Source organism: Lasiosphaeria miniovina (genome assembly GCF_030549165.1).
Source record: "Lasiosphaeria miniovina strain SMH2392-1A chromosome Unknown B0T26scaffold_3, whole genome shotgun sequence".
Lineage (NCBI taxonomy): Eukaryota > Fungi > Ascomycota > Sordariomycetes > Sordariales > Lasiosphaeriaceae > Lasiosphaeria > Lasiosphaeria miniovina.
The window spans coordinates 5,858,183-5,875,771 of NW_026848222.1; the positions used below are offsets into that span (position 1 = coordinate 5,858,183).

The 17,589-nt window shown below is 58.9% G+C and overlaps 5 protein-coding genes and 1 pseudogene across 6 annotated transcripts; 4 read left to right on the forward strand and 2 right to left on the reverse strand.

Annotated features, from left to right (window-relative positions):
• Positions 1-2,427: 2,427 nt before the first annotated feature.
• B0T26DRAFT_674928 (aspartic peptidase domain-containing protein) lies at positions 2,428-4,201 on the reverse strand (the record flags this gene model as incomplete). Its single annotated transcript, XM_060439762.1, has 6 exons — positions 2,428-2,624; positions 2,691-2,714; positions 2,780-3,153; positions 3,243-3,360; positions 3,424-3,924; positions 3,985-4,201. The coding sequence occupies 6 exons, from the start codon at positions 4,199-4,201 to the stop codon at positions 2,428-2,430; spliced, it is 1,431 nt and encodes a 476-aa protein (XP_060299265.1).
• A 1,008-nt stretch (positions 4,202-5,209) lies between these two features.
• B0T26DRAFT_258938 (uncharacterized protein) lies at positions 5,210-6,850 on the reverse strand. The gene is made up of 4 exons (XM_060434028.1): positions 6,292-6,850; positions 6,061-6,159; positions 5,906-6,006; positions 5,210-5,839 (listed from the first exon to the last, which is right to left on the reverse strand). The coding sequence occupies exons 1-4, from the start codon at positions 6,539-6,541 to the stop codon at positions 5,546-5,548; spliced, it is 744 nt and encodes a 247-aa protein (XP_060299266.1). The 5' UTR covers positions 6,542-6,850; the 3' UTR covers positions 5,210-5,545.
• An 891-nt stretch (positions 6,851-7,741) lies between these two features.
• Positions 7,742-10,033, forward strand: B0T26DRAFT_674930 (uncharacterized protein; the record flags this gene model as incomplete). The annotated part of the gene is made up of 1 exon (XM_060439763.1): positions 7,742-10,033. The coding sequence occupies one exon, from the start codon at positions 7,742-7,744 to the stop codon at positions 10,031-10,033; it is 2,292 nt and encodes a 763-aa protein (XP_060299267.1).
• Positions 10,034-10,888: 855 nt separating this feature from the next.
• On the forward strand, positions 10,889-11,895 carry B0T26DRAFT_642808 (putative Acetylxylan esterase A; the record flags this gene model as incomplete). The annotated part of the gene is made up of 4 exons (XM_060437476.1): positions 10,889-11,081; positions 11,156-11,507; positions 11,574-11,614; positions 11,684-11,895. The coding sequence occupies 4 exons, from the start codon at positions 10,889-10,891 to the stop codon at positions 11,893-11,895; spliced, it is 798 nt and encodes a 265-aa protein (XP_060299268.1).
• Positions 11,896-12,416: 521 nt separating this feature from the next.
• Positions 12,417-12,551, forward strand: B0T26DRAFT_t99 (annotated as a pseudogene). The gene has a single exon. The product of its transcript is annotated as a tRNA-OTHER (tRNA).
• Positions 12,552-13,039: 488 nt separating this feature from the next.
• Positions 13,040-16,177, forward strand: B0T26DRAFT_750627 (heterokaryon incompatibility protein-domain-containing protein; the record flags this gene model as incomplete). The annotated part of the gene is made up of 2 exons (XM_060445248.1): positions 13,040-15,186; positions 15,970-16,177. The coding sequence occupies 2 exons, from the start codon at positions 13,040-13,042 to the stop codon at positions 16,175-16,177; spliced, it is 2,355 nt and encodes a 784-aa protein (XP_060299269.1).
• Positions 16,178-17,589: the final 1,412 nt, after the last annotated feature.

The window sequence follows — 17,589 nt, forward strand, 5'->3', positions numbered from 1 at the left end:
AAACCGCGACTCCTGGCACGCCATGCGCCGGCAGGCAAAGTAGACCTGGTGGCGGGTAAAGTACACGTGGCGCTTGGACGGGATGCCCTCCCGGAACGTCCAGCCGCGGGCGCGCTGGCTTTTAAGTGGCGGCATCGCCGAGGCAAGTCTGCTGTTGCTGCCGCCGATGGCGCGGCCGAAGTCCAGCACAGTCTGCGGGACGGCTGGCGCCGCACCGCCGACTAGCGGCAGCCACTCGTCGGCCGACGTGCCGTTCAGCGCGACCATGGTCGCCAACGCGCCGCTGTAGATGGTGTCTATGATGGCGATCGGTATTGGTATATATTAGAAACCATAGAAAGGCACTGGGGACACACGGCCTACCCAGATTGCGTTCTCGCCATTTTTGCTCAATGTGTTTTGCTAGTTGGACGATCAAAGAATCATTATTGCACGGAACAAGACGACAACGCCCACTCGGCTCAGACGTAGATAAAATGACTTGAGAGAAAAAACGCCGTATGGTAGACTATCATGCTAGCTAGAAACCTGCAACTTGAATCCAGACCGTGCCGCACGCACCCTCCATTCCCGCCAGGCTGAGAAGAACTAGCAACGGTCAAGACCAAGGATCGATGGCTAGAAGCCATATTTTGCGCGGGTCCCTGCAAATCCTCACTCCCCCAGATTCCTACACCTCCCCCGGGGTAATAAAGGTTAGTGTGGTACAGCCGAGGCGCTAAAGAAACCACAATTTGCCACCTATCTGAGCCATAGCCACACAGCAAAATCAGGGGTTCGGGGGTCAAAGAAACAGCCCAAAATACTACATTTTGATCAAAATCTTATTATATTACCACCTGCTTCGATGACCATCTGCAGCCGCCTCGGCATACTGTGGGCAAGCCGTAGTGAAAAATCTTCTGGGACTGCATCCCACGCAGCCATAACAGCCACCCGGAGCTCCAAGGAGCTCAGGGACTGAATATCGTAGTGGCTCTCTACCCAATTCTTCAACCAGGGCCACACATTCTCTCTGGTGATAGATCTGGGCTTTTGGCTGGCCAATTCAGAACTTGGATCCCTAAGTCCCGGAATGCTTGTTTTGTTATTTTGGCTCTATGGCTCGGTGCGTTATCTTGTTAAAAGACGATTTCTTCGCCCTGGCGTTGACAGGCCGATGGAAGAAGCCCACCAAAGGAAGGATAAAGAAGATGCATTTATGAGCCGTTATACCGCCATATTCCTTCTCTTAAAAGAAAGACGGACCTTTCCGGGCGCCGGCAAAGGAGCCCCAGAACATCCACTCGTGTGGCTTCCTCCGTAGCAGAGCCCAGCTTTCCGGATCTTCGGTATCGTGAACGGTAACCCACTTCTTCCACATAGGGTCATTAGTGGCCCAGGTTTCGTCGCTTACGAGTACCGATTCCTAGTCTTCCGGCCTAGGCCTTAAACGCAACTGTTTTGTACACCAGGTCACCCGGCCCCGCTTGTTGGCTTCAGTTCGTTTAATCCGTCGGGGTCGTACTGCTCGGAGGTCAAACCATGGTACGAACCGGGCTTCTTCGTTATCTTCGAGCCACTCTTTAAGCTGCTGCCTATATGGGGTCCGAATGCCGGGCTTACGGCCACCCTTCGATTTCTGTGGTGTCAGGGGACCAACACAGACCTTTTGGACCTGACGATGTGTGTGTTTGGTCGGCCGAGCGATCTCTTCGAAGGAAAAATGACAGTATTTGCATAAGGCCCTAATTTCGACCTTTTCGTCGCGCGTAAGGTCCCGGCATCGATGAGGCGTTGAAGGTGGCTCTGGCGAAGGCGTGTGTGTGTGTGTGGGTGTGGGTTAAGAAGGTCCGTAATCGCGATGCGTGTGGCCATTGTGGGCGGTGGATGCGGTGGATTGAAGTTGTGGGTGGATTTAGCGTGGTTTTCGAATGGAAGTAATCCGTATGTTGCAATAGAAAAAGTGACCTTGTGGAGAAAATTACGTGTGGCTAGCTGACACCCTGGCTAACCCCCAGCCAATTCACGAGCTAACCTTTATTACCCCGGGGGAGGTGTACTTCTACTTTGATGGCAAGTCCCACCAAATCTAAAGTACAGACTCCTACACTTAGTAAACGCCGAGGTTTAAAAGGGTTTTTTTTTTCGGTGAGACAGTGGGGGTTATCCAGCTCTTTTCCCCATCTACTTAATTTCATACCGAGATCATTGCCAAAGATTCGACAAGATCCATCCAGTAATTAAACCTGTCTAAGGAATAAATACTCCCAATTACGAACTAGTCTAGACGCGTTGCCGCCGCCACTGCATCACTAACACCATATAGCCCCTTTACACACGGCGTCACATAGTCGTTTCTAACGCCTATCAACACTGATTTCTTTAACTAACCCAAAATCTTGAATTCCCCTCTTCCTCCCATAATCCGCCGCCTGTAAATAGAGCTTAGAGGAGCGCAAAGCCGCTGAGCACAGCCACGCCAAGGGCCAGACCGAACTTGGCAACAAACCTGGCGGCCGGTGACGTGCAGTCCGAGTTGCCCGACGGAACCGAGTTGGTGCCGTTGCCGATGGCGACGATGTTGGTACCGCAGTCGGCGGCCTGGGCGATGTGCAGGTTGCTGTTGCCCCAGTCGAAGACGGCTGTTACGGAATTGTTAGGGATGGGATTTTATTCCTTTTTTTTTGTTTTGGGGGGAGGGGGCTTACCATACGAGGACCGCAGGAAGGGCGCTGTTTTTACAGATATTCAGTCAGCTAGAGTTCGCTTTAAACACTTCATCAATCGACCAACTCACCTCCCAGAATCCCGGTAAACGGATTCACAAACGCGACATTATCACTGTTCCGCACGACGCACGTCGAGGGTTGGCCGTTGGAGCCGGCGAACTCCTCGATCATGTTCTCGTACGACAGCAGGATGTCCTTGCCGTCGAGGCCGAAGGTGACGCCGCCGGGGCGCTGGCGCGCTGCGCAGTCGACGCTGCACGAGCCCACCGAGTCGGTCACCGTGCCGTTGAGGTCGCTGCAGATGGCGCTCGCCACGCCGACTGGCAGCAAGTTGTTGGCCGACCCGCAGTCGAGCGACGTCAGGAAGCTGCCGCCGATGTCGTAGCCCTTGGTCGAGCCGTCAGGCCGCACCAGGGTCATGGATTTGACGGTTAGGTAGTAGCTGGGTGTGTTAGTTTCTTTTTCTTAAATAGGGGGGGGGGGCTGTGTTTGACTGGTGAGTCAAGGCAGGGGCACGAGTAAAAGGCGTACCTGTGCTCCTCGTACGTGCTGTCGCTGTTGGAGTACTTCCTCGACACGGTCTGGAAGGGGATCGTGGCCAGCGCGCCCATGTACTTCTTCTTGTCAACACCGCCAAAGACGATGGACCCTGCACGCAGTCAGCGAGCGCATTGTCCTGTTTGACACAAGCACAGCAGCACACAGCACCCACCGGTCGCGTTGTCCAGGTCGCGCAGGTCGAGGCTGAAGGCGGGGCTCGCGATGGCGCCACTCTTGGCCAGTTGGGTCAGGAACAGCGGGTAGGTGCCCGAGTTGTTATAGCCGCCGCGGGCGGGGCCGAAGCCCATGATGCCGATGCCCGTCTGGTTGGAGTCTGTGGCGGCGCCGAAGATCTGGCTGTCGACGCTGAGGCCGCCGATGGAGATTTTGTCCGACACGTAGTCGATGTTGGCCGTCGTCTGGCCGCCGTAGACAATAAATTGGCTCGGTATCTTGGGGTCGCCGACCGTCGACGACTTGGACGCGTCGTACCGGCCGCGCTTGCGACACTCGGCCGGGTCCGTCAGCACGCTGTCGCCGTACGTGATCGTCTGGCCGTTGACCGTCTCGTTCTTGGCCAGCGACGACCGGTCGCAGTTGGGGTTGACCCACAGCTCGACCGAGCCCGTGTCGACGGCCACGTCCAGGGTCTGCGGCGGCGTGCCGATCTCGACTGGCAGCCACGCCCCGTCAGTTTATGGTTAGTGCCATGTCATGGTGATCGAAGACTGACTCTGGATGGTGTAGCCCGAGATGTGGAGGTTCTGGATGGAGACGTCGGAGTAGCCGGACCCGTCCCGCTTGGCCAGGACCGCCGCGCGCCTGTCGGCCGATACGGGGATGGAGATGAAGCCGTGGCCGACGCTGGCGCCGGGGAAGGACTGCGCGTGGAGGGCCGAGGCGACGGCGAAGCAGCCCGCGGCCGCCAAGACGGCGGTTGACGGCGCCATGGTTTATGTTGCTAAAACAAAAAAGACAGAAAAAATGGCGTAAACGACTGGACAAGAAGAGCGAGTGGAGTCCTGTCGCTGCAGGATCGAACCCTGCCATGGTATTTATTGTCGTTGACGGGCAGGGGTGGGGTTGCATTCCCCCATTCTCGCGAAGCCAAGACTGTTGGAGCAGTAGACGAGATTGTGCCTGTTGTGCCGCACAGGTGCCTGGCATCCACCGCCGTGGGCGGTTCCCCGACACGACGTGACCTCGGCGGGACCCACTAACTCCTTCGTGCCTAGTGGCTGCCTCTGCCGTATTTCATGCGGTTCGCGAGCCAGCGGCGCTGCTCCGGGGTTGTGGGTGAGGTGACATGATTCTTTTGTGGAAAAATGGAAAACAATGCAGCTCTTGAATCCGGATTCTGTATGCTATCCGCGTCCTGGAATCTGTCTGCTTGCAGATATTGCAACGCCGCACAGCCATCACCGCTGAGGCAGACCACTATCAGCTCGTCCTCGGCCTGTGCGACGCTCTGGTCAGGCGGGTCAGGGTTCCTGCCAAGCCAAGCGCTGCCCAGATGGGGCTACTCTGTGCCCCTATCTGCAAATTACTCAGCAAGCCCAGTCAGTCACCTTCCTTTCCTGGGCCCGCCGTTGAGTCATGGCCCCCTCGGCCCCCACCAATAAACTCGACCCTTCTGAATGTTTGCATCCGCCAGAGCGAGAACCTGTTCCGCGCCTTCCGGGGATACAATGTCCATCCTCCCATCTTAGCGTATCCTATACGCGCCTGAACGCAGAGTTCCATTAGACCAGACGGCCGAAATTTAGACTACGGGGAGCCGAATCCCTTGCCAACATGCCACGGCCCGACTCGACTTGACATTGTTTGCTAAGCACGGCACTTATCTCCGGGCTACTATGTGCACAGTAGTATGCTGCCCACTGAGCCATTCTGACGGAAGAGCTCTAATGGCACTACCACGCAGCGCGGCGACGGCCTCGGGGTCTCGGGAATTTCCCATCGCTCAGGTTCATCCGATTGACCAATTCCCACATCCCATTATGATACGGGCGTCGACTGGCTAACCACTATGCGAGAAGCTCTCGGTGTCGTAGAACTGTTAGTTGAGTGAAGATAGCCTCTCTCCGCTGGCCGCCTGCGGTGGGTTCGCAGTCTGAAGGGACCACAGCCCTTGTGAAGAGACTCGGCCCAGGACATGATTATGGGAGCCAATTTTACTTGGCGCGACGTAGGCAACCGGGTGTGAAATCTAAAGAGTTGGAGCGAAATAATAGCGACGTCGAATTCTCGCCTTGTATTCGCACCCGCAAACAGGGAACCGAACCACCCGTCAGTCAGTCAATCAATCCCCCATCATCAGTCGCCCGGTTCGCAGCCGCCCAGTCCGCGACGCCTTGGAAGTCGCGGCACAGGTGCGTGGTGCTCCAGCCGTTGACGGCCGCTAGCCCGGCAGCCGTCGTAGCAGTAGTAGCAGCCTGCAGCGTCTCGAGCGTCACGTTGGCCGCGCACGTCAGCGCCTGGCGCAAGTAGTCGAGGCAGTGGCCCCAGTGGTGCGCCAGCTGCGGCGCGAGGTAGCTGAACTCGAGCGGGTTGGCGACTGACGCGGCGAGGCTTCGGCGCAGCATGTCCTGGAAGTGTTGTTTAGAGACGTTTGCTAGGGGAGACCTAGCAGGGGACGGACGTGGCATGCTTACTACGCAGTGGAGCTGGTGGAAGACGGAGACGACTTTGGTGTCGGAGAGGTTGCCGGAGCCGGAGCGCTCGCCGTCAGTGAGGCGAACGAACCCTCGCCCGGCTGTGCTGCTGTGTTAGAGCGGCGTTAGGTGCTAGCCCGGAAGACAGAACTTGCCCGGAATCAGCCCCGCCCACGCGGCGTCCGTCTCGGCGTCCGTGGCCGTGGCGTTGGCGAAGGTGCTGTTCGGCGCGAAGACGACAGGGACGCGAGGCGCTGGTGGTTTGCTGGCGGTCAGCACTGGTTCGGTTTCTGGACAAAAAACAGCAGCCAAGCAACAACGGGCAAAATCAGCCAAGCAACAACGCGCAAAATCAGCCAAGCAACGACGCGCAAAATGGGACTTGCCAAATATCCTCGCCAGAGCCGAAGCGTCGCTGGTCCTCGAGTGGCCGCTTCCCACAATACTACTGGCAAGCACACCCACGACGAACCCGGCTAGCAACGCGACCAGCGGGACCAGCCACGGCGTCCACGCCCCCAAGCGCGCATTTATCCGCCCCGGCCTCTTCTCCCAGGCAGCCGTCTCGCCGTTGTCGTCATCGCCGCCGAGCAGGCCTCCCCGCTCGCTTGCCCTGTCTTCGCCGGCGTGGGCCATTGTGGATGACCGACAGTTGCACCGAGTGCTACGTGCGCAAAGTTCCGGCGAAACGAGATACGCGAACTTGATTGTTGGGATAGAATGGCGTTATTGGATCATCCTAGCGCGAGGCAGATACGGAGGCTTGTGTCATTTTGGTGATTAGGCTAAACACGAGACTAGGCTCCGTGGGTAACGTGTGCAGGAAACGAAGGGGCAAAATGTGATTTGTGGCCAAACCATAATTAGAAGTGGCAAGTGTCACATACAACGCTGCATTAATTGAGGGCAAAAAGTGCTTGTGTTCGGAAGGTTCAGAAAGGTGGGCATAGCCTATTCCGTAGATACCGTAGTTATGCGGCATTCGGCTGACACAGCCTAGGCTGTAAGTAGTCTAGCATGTGCGCCACCTGCGCCCATATGTGGCTTAGATGCGGCTCCTTCCGACAGCAAGTACTGGCAGCAGTGGCATTTGGGCGATCAGAAACGCAAACTCAACTGGTGCAAAGAAATCGAAACGATCACAGGTTCAGCATGAAAGTCGCATTAGTTAAACGATTCTAATCATATGACATGGCAACCGGCTGTTCAAGCGTGTCCCGCATTTGAAGAGGGCTGGAATAAGGATGCTCTTCACTAACGATCACGGGTTACCTTGTCCAGACTCAAGCTGGACGAGGTTGTTGTCAATTGGCTGAACACTTGGTGTAGTAAAGCTTGTCGCGCCGCCCTCGGACAGAGTGTTTTTGTTGCTTTAATCAGGTCGGTTCTTGCTTCTGTCTTGATGGACCGCGATTGCTGCACTGCTGATGCTGATGCTGATGGTGGTTGCATTGGTTTGTCTCAAAGAGCCTCATTGCGGTTTATGTTCAACTTTATTTTAGGTTTGGGAGTAGACAATCTCTTGAATGGTTATTATCCTAACACAGCCAGAGAGCACACGGTGGGCCAGGAACAGTCGGCACATTCTTTAAGGGCCGTGAAGCCAGCCGCCGTCTTTGTTGTCCATGACAGCAACCCCTTTCCGGAACAGCTTCCAGCAACAAAGCACTGCTCGTTTTTGTCCTTGCAGGCTACCGAAACAATCACACCGATCCGGACACGCTCCTCAACCTCATGCTGGCCCTGAAACGCTCAAACCCGTCGTGCTCGTCTTGTAGGCCGAATTCTGGCTGGTTGACGAACTCTGACCACACAACCAACAACAAAAACACAGCCATGCCAAAACACATGCACACCGGCGGCCGCGCCCTCAGCACGAGTCTCCGCTCCAGGCTGTCCGACGACAGCTACAGGCAAAAGGGCCGCACGATTGTCGTGTCCGACGGCTACCTCTCTGACGAGGACGAGGTCGACGACAGGACCAGCGGCGTCGGCGAGGGAGAGTACCGGGACGAAGAATCCAGCTGGGACGGCGACATCTCTTACCTAGCACGATACGACTCCCTAGACTTTCTGGCTGCCGACGCACAGGAGCGCCGAGCGAGCGAGTCCGACGCGTCGTCGCTGCATGTGACTACATCCACCACCACGCAGCACCGACCCGCTCCGTCTACATGCCGCGGCTTCGTCGTCATGGCCGTCCTCTGCGTCCTCGTCTATCCGCTCCTGTCGCAGGTGCTGCGGCGCGCCAACTTGACACTGCAACCCCGTGCTGCCTGGGCGAGCAGTTACAATCCTAACACCAACAACAACAACAACAACAACAACAACAACAACAACAACAACAACAACAACAACAACAACAACAACAACAACAACAACAACAACAACAACCGTAACACGGCCCCAGCCGACACGCCGCCGTTCGCCTCGCACCCGCTGCTCGGCGACATAACCGACATCACACTCGCGTGGGCCGCGCTGCCCGCCATACTCCTCGGCATCCCGCAGCACGCGCCCGGCGACACGCACCTTGACCAACCACCACCACCGCCACTACGCAACAACGCAACCCACAAGCTCCGCGCAACCCACAAGCTCCGCGCAACACCCATCACCGGCCTCGCGCGCGCAGCGCCTCCACAGGCACACCTCGCAGCCGACGCGGCCGACGTAGCCGTGCACGAGACGTTCGCGCGCGCGGCCCCGCTCGAGGGCGGCATCAAGCCGCTCGCGTCCGCGCTGTGCGGGCTGCTGCTGGGTGCGCTGCTGGCGGGCGACGCGCTGGGGACTCCTCCCCACAGCAGGAGTAATGCGACGACGGCGGACGACATGGCACGGCTGTGCGCCAGCCTCGGCGGGCACCTTGACCAGGCGGCGTTCGCGTGGCCGGCGGTCGCGGACCATGTGGGGTTGCGCGATGACGGGAACTTGCTGTCGCCGCTGGTGGCCGCGCTGAAGGACTCCCGGAGGGCGGTGGAGGGTGTGATTGCTGCATGGCACAAGGCTGACGACGGTGGGCGGGAGCATTGGCGGGTCTATGTTGACGACTGCTTCAGGTTGGCGGCGGCGAACTTTACGTCTGCGCCGCCGTCATCCGTGGGAAGCAGCAGCAGCGCTTTCCTGCGGCCGTGCCCGGACCCCGGCGTGCCGCAGTACAGACCCCGGCCGCCGCCGCGCGACGTGCGCGTGTTTGTCGATAAGATGCGGGCGGCGTGGGCGGCGTGGGACAGCGACCTGCACCCGTTCGGGCGCGGCGAGGCGCGCTTCTTCAGCCGGGTATGTCGCCGCTCCAATCCAACACGAGACGCAGATCCCGACGAGGATCCCGCGGCGTTCCCGCACCCGGCATGCATGCTGCTCTCGCAGTCGTACGGGTACGGCAGCCGGATCCCGCCCGACATGGCCCGCGCCGTGGCGGCGTTCGAGCAGTGGGCGGCGCGCTGGAAGGATGCCGCGCTGCGCGACACGGCGACGACGGGGACGCACCGCGCGGGTGTTGTGGATGACGGCGCTCGCTACGGCGAGCTGGTGGCCGTCGCGCGCCACCTGGCGACCGCGGCGGCGCTGGCGGACCGGTTGGGCGCCGCAGCCGCCGAGGTCGCTGCGCGGTGGCCCGATGCGGCGCCGGAGGTGGAAAGCGAGTCGCCGCTGCTGGGGGCGTTGCGGTGGGTGTTTGGTGTATTTGCGCCGCCGCCGCCGCCGCCGCCGCCGCCGCCGCCGCCGCCCCCAGAGCTGTCGCGCGCGGCGGCGGCAGCAGCGGTGCTCGCAGGGCGGTTGGCCAAGGCTAGGCACGGGGTACTGGCGGAGCAGCTGCGGGCGGCGGTGCAGGCGCTGGCGGTCATGGCGCACGTGCGGGCGCGGCTGGAGGGGCTGGAGGCGGATCTCGGGGCGCTGCAGAGCGTCGGCGGGGAGGGGTGGTTTGCCGACGAGGGGCGGCGGCGACGGCTGCCGGCGCTCGAGATGCAGCTCGACACGCTGCGGCGGCTGGAGCGGCAGGTCGGCCGGCTCGCAGACGAGGCGCACGCTTGGCACGCCGACGTCAGCAGCGCGACGCACAGATACCAATGGATCGTCGGCGCCACGGGCACCTACGCGCACACGGGCGACAGGACCAGACACAGATGAGGATAGCCCTGCCAAGACGGGGGACCTGTGAGGTACCGGTTGGCCGTGGGCAATATCTTGCGCGAGATAATGAATGGCTGTGTGGGAAAGGCAGGGGGGACTAACATGGCAATTTGATTTTGCCCCCCCCCAAAGACGGTGATGATGCTCTCCGAATCCCTGCCCTTCCCCTCACGGCCGGCACTCCGGCACTCGGGCACTGAACCGTCCAGGGACCGGCTGGGGAAAAGGGGGGCCTGCATGGCTCAGTGTGCAATACAGAGACAGATGACAAGAAATAATAAATCGGAGCTGCGGCGTCGACCCCGGACACTGACAGAGCCCACGCGTAATCCCCGCATTTGCGCGCTGGGGGCACATATTGGCAGCAATCTATGCTCGGCACAAAGCTGATATTGCACCTCCGCATTTTTCTGCCTCTCGCGCGCTGAGCCTCCATCCGTCCCTCTGCCAGGAAGAAGCGCGGCACAGGGTTCGCCGACGGGCCACATTAGCCAAAACACGACTCTCGTCCCCCCAATGGGGCGCCCGCACACACGTGGCGCCGGACAAAAGGCAGGGCCAGCTGTGTGCTGCTACTGCTGCTGCTGCTAGGATATAAGTCATAAGAACGTGGACGGGCATGTATAAAAGGTGTATATATCCCCCAGACGGGCCACAGCTAGCTAAAGTAGACTGTCTGTGAGTGTCTGCCAAGTCTCGCAAGCCGCCACGCCCATCTCCTGTTTAGCGTCTTGTCTACACGCCACCATGAAGCTGCTCTCGACCGTCGTGGGGCTCGTGGCGCTCGCCGCCTCGGGCAGCTGCGACATCACAAAGGTCAACGACTTCTCGGCCGGCCCGACCAAGCTGGGCATGTACGTGCACGTGCCCAAGAACCTCAAGACGCCGGCACCCATCCTAGTCGCCGTGCACCACTGCCAGGGCTCGGCCCAGCAGTACTCGACCGAGACCAAGTACCAGCCGCTGTCCGACTCGCTGGGGTTCATTATCATCTACCCCAACTCGCGGTCCAGCGGCGGGTGCTTTGACGTGTCGTCGCAAGCGAGTGAGTCCTGGGCAGATCAACATACACCCCCACGTACATGGTTGGATGCGAAACAAATATGCTGACACGACCAGCGCTCACGCACAACGGCGGCGGCGACAGCCAGACCATCGTCAACATGGTCAAGTACGCGGTCGACAAGCTGGGCGGCGACGTCAACAAGGTGTACACGGTGGGCACGTCGTCGGGGGCCATGATGACCAACGTGCTGGTGGCGGCGTACCCGGACGTGTTCAAGGCCGGGTCCGTCTACTCGGGCGTGCCGGCCGGCTGCTTCGCCGTGTCGGGCGCCACCGCCACCCAGGACCCGCCCGGCTGGGCCAACTCGTGCGCCAACGGCCAGCTGGTCAAGACGGCGCAGGCCTGGGGCGATCTGGTGCGGTCGTACTATCCCAGCTACACGGGCCCGCGCCCGCGCCTGCAGATGTTTGTTTTCCCTTTTCTCTGTCTCCATCTGCTGACCTTGTTGAGAGATTTACTGACAAGGCGCAGCTGGCACGGCACCGCCGACAACACGCTGCACTACCCCAACTGTTAGTCCGCCCCCTTCCCCCCCTTTTCCGGGGGAGCCCCTTTTCCGAGGGAGATTCTAACAGCAACAGACCAGGAACAGCTCAAGGAGTGGTCCAACGTGTTCGGCCTGACGACGTCGCGCAACGCGACCAACACGCCGCAGAGCGGGTACACGCAGACCATCTGGGGCGACGGCACGGCCACGACGGCGCAGCTCGTCGGCTACAGCGCCCAGGGCGTCGGCCACACAGTGCCGCAGCACGAGTCCATGGACATGGCCTTTTTCGGGCTCAGCGCTTAGCCTGGTGTGTGGGTGTACTGTGTAACAGTGGTGTGTGGAGGTGTGGAGGGGGTGGTTGGGTCTGTAGATAGCAAGTAGGAATTTAAAAGCTGACTGGATCCCTATTAAGTATGCAAGTAGAGAAGTGTGCAGGTAGAGCTGAGTGAGGTGTAAAAGCGTGTGTTCTTGCTGGGCAAGTTGCAGTCAAAATACCGGCATGTTTTGCTTTGAGCGATACAACGAACATCAACAGCATCCACCCTTTCGAGAGCAGCGAGCAGCTCGCCGCAGGCGCCCCCGGAGGGCCGCCGGAGGCAAAGAGGGGGCTAGCATGAGTCATTGGCTTCTATCTAACTCGTATCTTATCGTCCAATAATTAGCCACAATGGACAAGTCATTGGTAGTAGGTCACTAGCAATAATAAGAACAAGTTGTGAAGGAGACAGCTCGATATTTCAAAAAAAGAAAAAAAAAGAAAAAAAAGAAGGGAAAAGTGGGCTGTTTATACTGCAACTCTTGACGTCCCACTCACTCAAGTTCTAGAGCTCCTGGTCTAGTGGTATGATTCTCGTATGTATTAAAAACTCTGCAGACCGCTCCGCTCGCTCCACCACAGGCTTAGGGTTACACCTAAGCAATCTTGCGAGAGGTCCCGGGTTCAATCGCCGGGTGGCCCCAACTACCCTTTTTGCTTTCTTTTTGTTATCATTTCGAGACGTGGCTTGTGGGGAGGCTAGTTTGGTAGTCACTGGTTGAGATGCGTTGGTAGTGTCACGATGCATGCGGTGCTGGCTGGTTTGGTGGCGTCGTCTCTTGGTGTTGCACGACATTTGAATCTGCGCCTGCAGACACGGCTTGCCAAGTGGCGGCTGTGAACAAGGACTGCTGAATCGTTGTCAGTTATTCCGTTAGTTATTTCATAAATAAAAAAAATGAAATGGGAAAGATCAAGATGACGGGGCTGGGTCTGCACAGAGGCAATCCACCACGAAACAGGCCGCCAATCAGCAATCAAGCCGAAGCACCGTGCATGTATGTCACGACACTTGGCCGCGATAGGCAGCTGCAGCTCCCTGCAAATCCTTCTCCAGTTTCTCCCCCCTCTCGGCCGTGGGCATGCAGAGCCGCAGCCAATCCGATAGCCCACCGCCAGACAACGACGACGATGCGCCTGCTCAAGACGGACACGCTGGAGCTGGTCGAGTTTGTGGGGCGGCCGCCGCCGTATGTGATCCTGTCGCACACATGGGGGGCCGACGAGGTGACGCTGCAGGACCTTTCAGCGGGCAGCGGAAGCCGGGCGGCGGCGCGCAAGAAGGCTGGCTACGGCAAGCTGGCGGGTTGCTGCGCCCGGGCCGTGGCCGACGGGTACGACTACGCGTGGGTCGACACGTGCTGCATCGACAAGACCAGCAGCGCGGAGCTGTCCGAGGCCATCAACTCCATGTACCGCTGGTATCACGAGGCACACATCTGCTACGCCTACATGTCGGACGTGTCCCAGGTGCCGCCGCCGTCGCCCACATCAGACACGCTATCGCCCACCCCTGCCGCCGGCGCCGGCCCCGCGCGCAAGCCGTCGCCGGGCCCGGGCCCGGGCCCGCCCAAGTCGCCGCGGCCGGCGTTTCGCACCATCCCGTCCATCGTGCGGGAGTACGACAAGCTGCCGCGCACGTTTGAGCACAGCCGCTGGTTCAGCCGCGGGTGGACCCTCCAGGAACTCGTCGCGCCGCCGCTGGTCGAGTTCTACTCGCACGACTGGCGCGAGCTGGGCACCAAGTTCAGCCTGCGGCGGGCGCTCAGCCGCATCACGGGCATCGACGTGCGCGTGCTCGAGGGCGCCGACCCGGCGACGTGCACCGTCGCCGAGCGCATGTCGTGGGCCGCCGGCCGCCAGACGACGCGCGGCGAGGACGCCGCGTATTGCCTGTTGGGTGTTTTCAAGGTGCACATGCCGCTGCTGTACGGCGAGGGCCGCTCGCGCGCCTTTTTCCGCCTGCAGGACGAGATCATGAAGACGGCCGAGGACTACACCATGCTAGCCTGGGGTCTGAGCAAGTTCCTCAGCAACAAGCACCACTGGAAAGGCGTACCGCGAGCGAGTGGTAGCCGGGGGGCCAGTCCGCGCCGCCCGCTGGCCGACGGGCCCGACGACTTTGAGCTGCACAACCGCGCCCTGTGGACGTACTCGTCGCTGGTTCCCGACACCAGCAGCAGCGCAGTCCCCGATGACGACGTCGAGGACATGCCGCCGCTGATGACGAGCCGCGGGCTGCGGCTGTCGCTGCTCCTGCGGCCGGCGAACACGAAACACGCGCACAGCGACGACGTGCACGCGTACATCAACTGCAAGACGCACAAGCCCGGCAGCGGGCCACCAACCGCTACGCCGGCTACGGCCGCAAACACGGCCGAGGTACTGTTCCCAGTATGTCTAGTCTTGCGGCGGCAGCGCGGCGGCAACGTGTACACGGGGTCAGACGATGCGAACGCGCCGTTCATGCTGCTGGACAGCGCGCGCGAGCTGAGCGACAGCCGCTTCGCACGTAAGACGGTCTACGTCTTGTCATCAGCGGCCGATGACGACACGGAAGCTGACGCCGACGCGCTGCACGCCCGCAACCACCGCCTGCGCAGCCTCGATAAAAACCTGTACGTCCTCGAGAAGCCGCAGGCTCACCAGCCCTCCCTGCGCGGGCTGGGGATTACCTTTACTTCTCTGCCGTTGAATCCCACTACAATAGAACCAGCAACCATGCCACGCGCGTGGAAAATCACATCCCCGTTCTCGCACGCCGTCGGCGCCGGGCGGGGGCACACGCACTACGAAGTGCCGCGCAAGTTCAGCTCGGCCACGCTGCACCAGCCGTTCGACGTGCCGGCGCACACTGCACGGCTGTTTGCGTTCGAGCCACTCCCCTCACCTTCTCCTACTTCCACATCTAATCCCAGTCCCAGCCAGGCAGAAGCATTCGCCATCGCCATCGGGCGCGGCTGGTGCGACGTGTACCCACTAAACGCGCCAGCATTCCGCAGCCGCTGGGGCGTGCTCGTCAGGGACGGGGCGTGGAGCGAGCAGCGCGCGCTCAAGTTCCTGGGGTATCTTGCACAGCTGGAGGTCGTGTCGTCGTCTGCAGGGAGTGTGGGGGAGGATGGCGGCGGCGGCGGTGGTGGTGGTGGTGGTGGTGGTGGAAGTGGTGGGGAGGCGGTCGACCGAGTTGCACGGCTGTGTGGGGATCTGCTGGTGTCGGTTGCGCTGAAGAAGGCGCGTATGGGCGATGTCAACTGTGAGAGCGCGGTTAGGATCCTTTGGTATGTTACTGTTGCCGGTGCGGTTGATGGGTGATGGATGGTGAGTTTTTGGAGGACGGGGGTTTGTGCTTGACTTGCTGTTTAAAGGGGTGTTTAAAGGGATTTGCGGCGGAGTTTTGGCTAGGTTATAGCAGAGAACCCTTCCTAGAAGTCGCCATGGAATCCGTTTTGTAAACCAGCCCAAGCCACGTTGTGTTGTGGTCGCTTGCCGCTTTGAGAATCTTTATCGCCTGTAGTATCTCTTCGACGCATGTTTGCCATCCATATTCATGGCGCTTTAACCAGGGGTGAAAGTCAGCTGCTGTCGCATTTGCCCTACGTTATCCAATTTCGAAAGGAGGCTCGAAGAATCGCCCTTACTGGTGAATGTTGTGGCGTACACAAGACAAGCGCGACATGGATGTTGAGATTGATGGAGGCGGCGGCGGCGGGCAAAGAGCGAGGGAGCTGTAACGTTTTCGCCAACTTGATGTGGCAGGGCTTCAAACTGACAGTAGGTTCGGGCGGCAAATTGACGGCGGAAATGGTGTGTTGCACAGCCGTTGGGCTGGGGTCGGACTATTCGACTGTGACCCAATCAGCAGAACTTAGCTGCATCGCTGTTCGCTCTTTCCGCATGTCGGGTCTATTGCAAGTTGGCGGCAGGCACAACCCTGGGATACCGGATGGGCAAGGCTCCCGTCCCAAGTTTCTCGTCTTTCTTCTTACAAATGTGCGGACCTTTAAATCCGAGCGGCCACAACATCGCACTCTTTGTCACCAGCACTGCACACGACAGGCAAGCTCCTTCCTCGTGCTACTGAGGTTCAAGATTGACATGAGCGAACAGTTCCGTCGCGTCCTGGACGATTTCAAGAAAAAGGCGAAATTGACAAGCGAAGAGTCGCAGTATTTCCAGCTCGCCAATTTCGATGACGTCCTCACGACCCTCAGCTCCGTCCAGAAGGAGCAATCCAAGAAAAAGACGTTTGGTGTACATGAAGAGGATTGACCCCTTCTTGAAGACAATGGCCGAGTAGACAGGGCGACCCACTTATGCAATCGCCCCCCTTTGCAATCGCCCACCACCATCACCGCCCACCACAAGAATCATCAAAATACTCAATTGTAGGCCAAATTCTATAGAAAAAAGTACATTCTAGTCCTCGTCAATCGCCCTATATTGCTCAAGCCCACGGGCGATAATTTCTTCAGCTTCCTGGACCAAGTGTGCAGGCCTGGACTTGGTCTTCTTGGATCTCTTCTTGGGAGGCTTTTGACTAGCTTTTTGAGCCTCGTCAATTTCGTCAATAGTAGCAAATCTGTCGTTGGCGTCTATTTTGACCCTTTTACGTGAATAGGGTTTTTTGGATTCCAACTCGTTGGCTAAGAAGTCGTTTTTTGCCTTCAAAGCAGCGATTTCCGTATTCTTCTGATCAAGTGCCCTCCCTACCTTCGTCAACATAGTCCTGACGACCCTACCTCGGGGACTAGTGGCCGTTTTGGCTAAGCCCTGTTGCCTGCGGACGTCGTGACTACCTTGAGGTGTATTGAAGAGGTCGTTCCGGGTTGCCCGGGTCTTCCGGGGTGGTGTGGATGGGGGGACTGGTTCTGCAGCTTCGTCCCGGACCGCCTCGGGGTCGTCAAGTATACGAGCGGGTTGGAAAGGCCAGATTCCAGTCTTCCGGAAGCCGGATATGATATTCCGGGCTGACATACCCTGCGCTGAGGCGTCCCGGTAGCAAAAAAGGAAGCGTTGCTTGTTGATAGGTGCTGAGGCTGTGAAGGAAGCCAATTCGAGGGTTCTTTGGCGAAAATAGGACTTCAAAGCCGAAAAGACAGACCGGTCGAGTGGCTGGGTCTTGTGAGAAGTGTGTGAAGGCAAGTATAGTAGGTGTACGCGGTTTCTTTTAGCTAGAAGCATGAAGTCTTCGTCGATATGAGTAGCGTGTTCGTCGAGGATTAATAGGCGCCAATCGTCCTTCCTTTGGGGCTTTGTTTGAGGAAGATATACTTCCTTGAGCCACATAAGAGCTATTTTGCTATTGCTCCAGCCTATAGGCGTACAGTCGTACTTCCAGGTCTTGAGGACTGGTAGTTCCTTGAAGTTATCCGGGAAGTGTTGGCCTTGTAGATTTTCACCCGTAAAGATCACTACGGGCGTCAATCGCTTGCCCTCAGCGGTACCACACTCGATAACACTGACCCAGGTCGTTGGATCAGGGCCAGTCAGGACTGCCCGAGATGTGAGGGCATCGCCAATCACCTTCCCAACCGTAGTTTCCGTCTCTTGCATGCCATGTTCGTCTATATTGGCGATATTCGCAGGTACCAGCTTCTTGTCCTTAATTACAGCTTCCAAACGATCAAAAAAATGCTGGAATCTCTCACGGGTAGATCCTTTGACTCGAGACCGTTCTAATA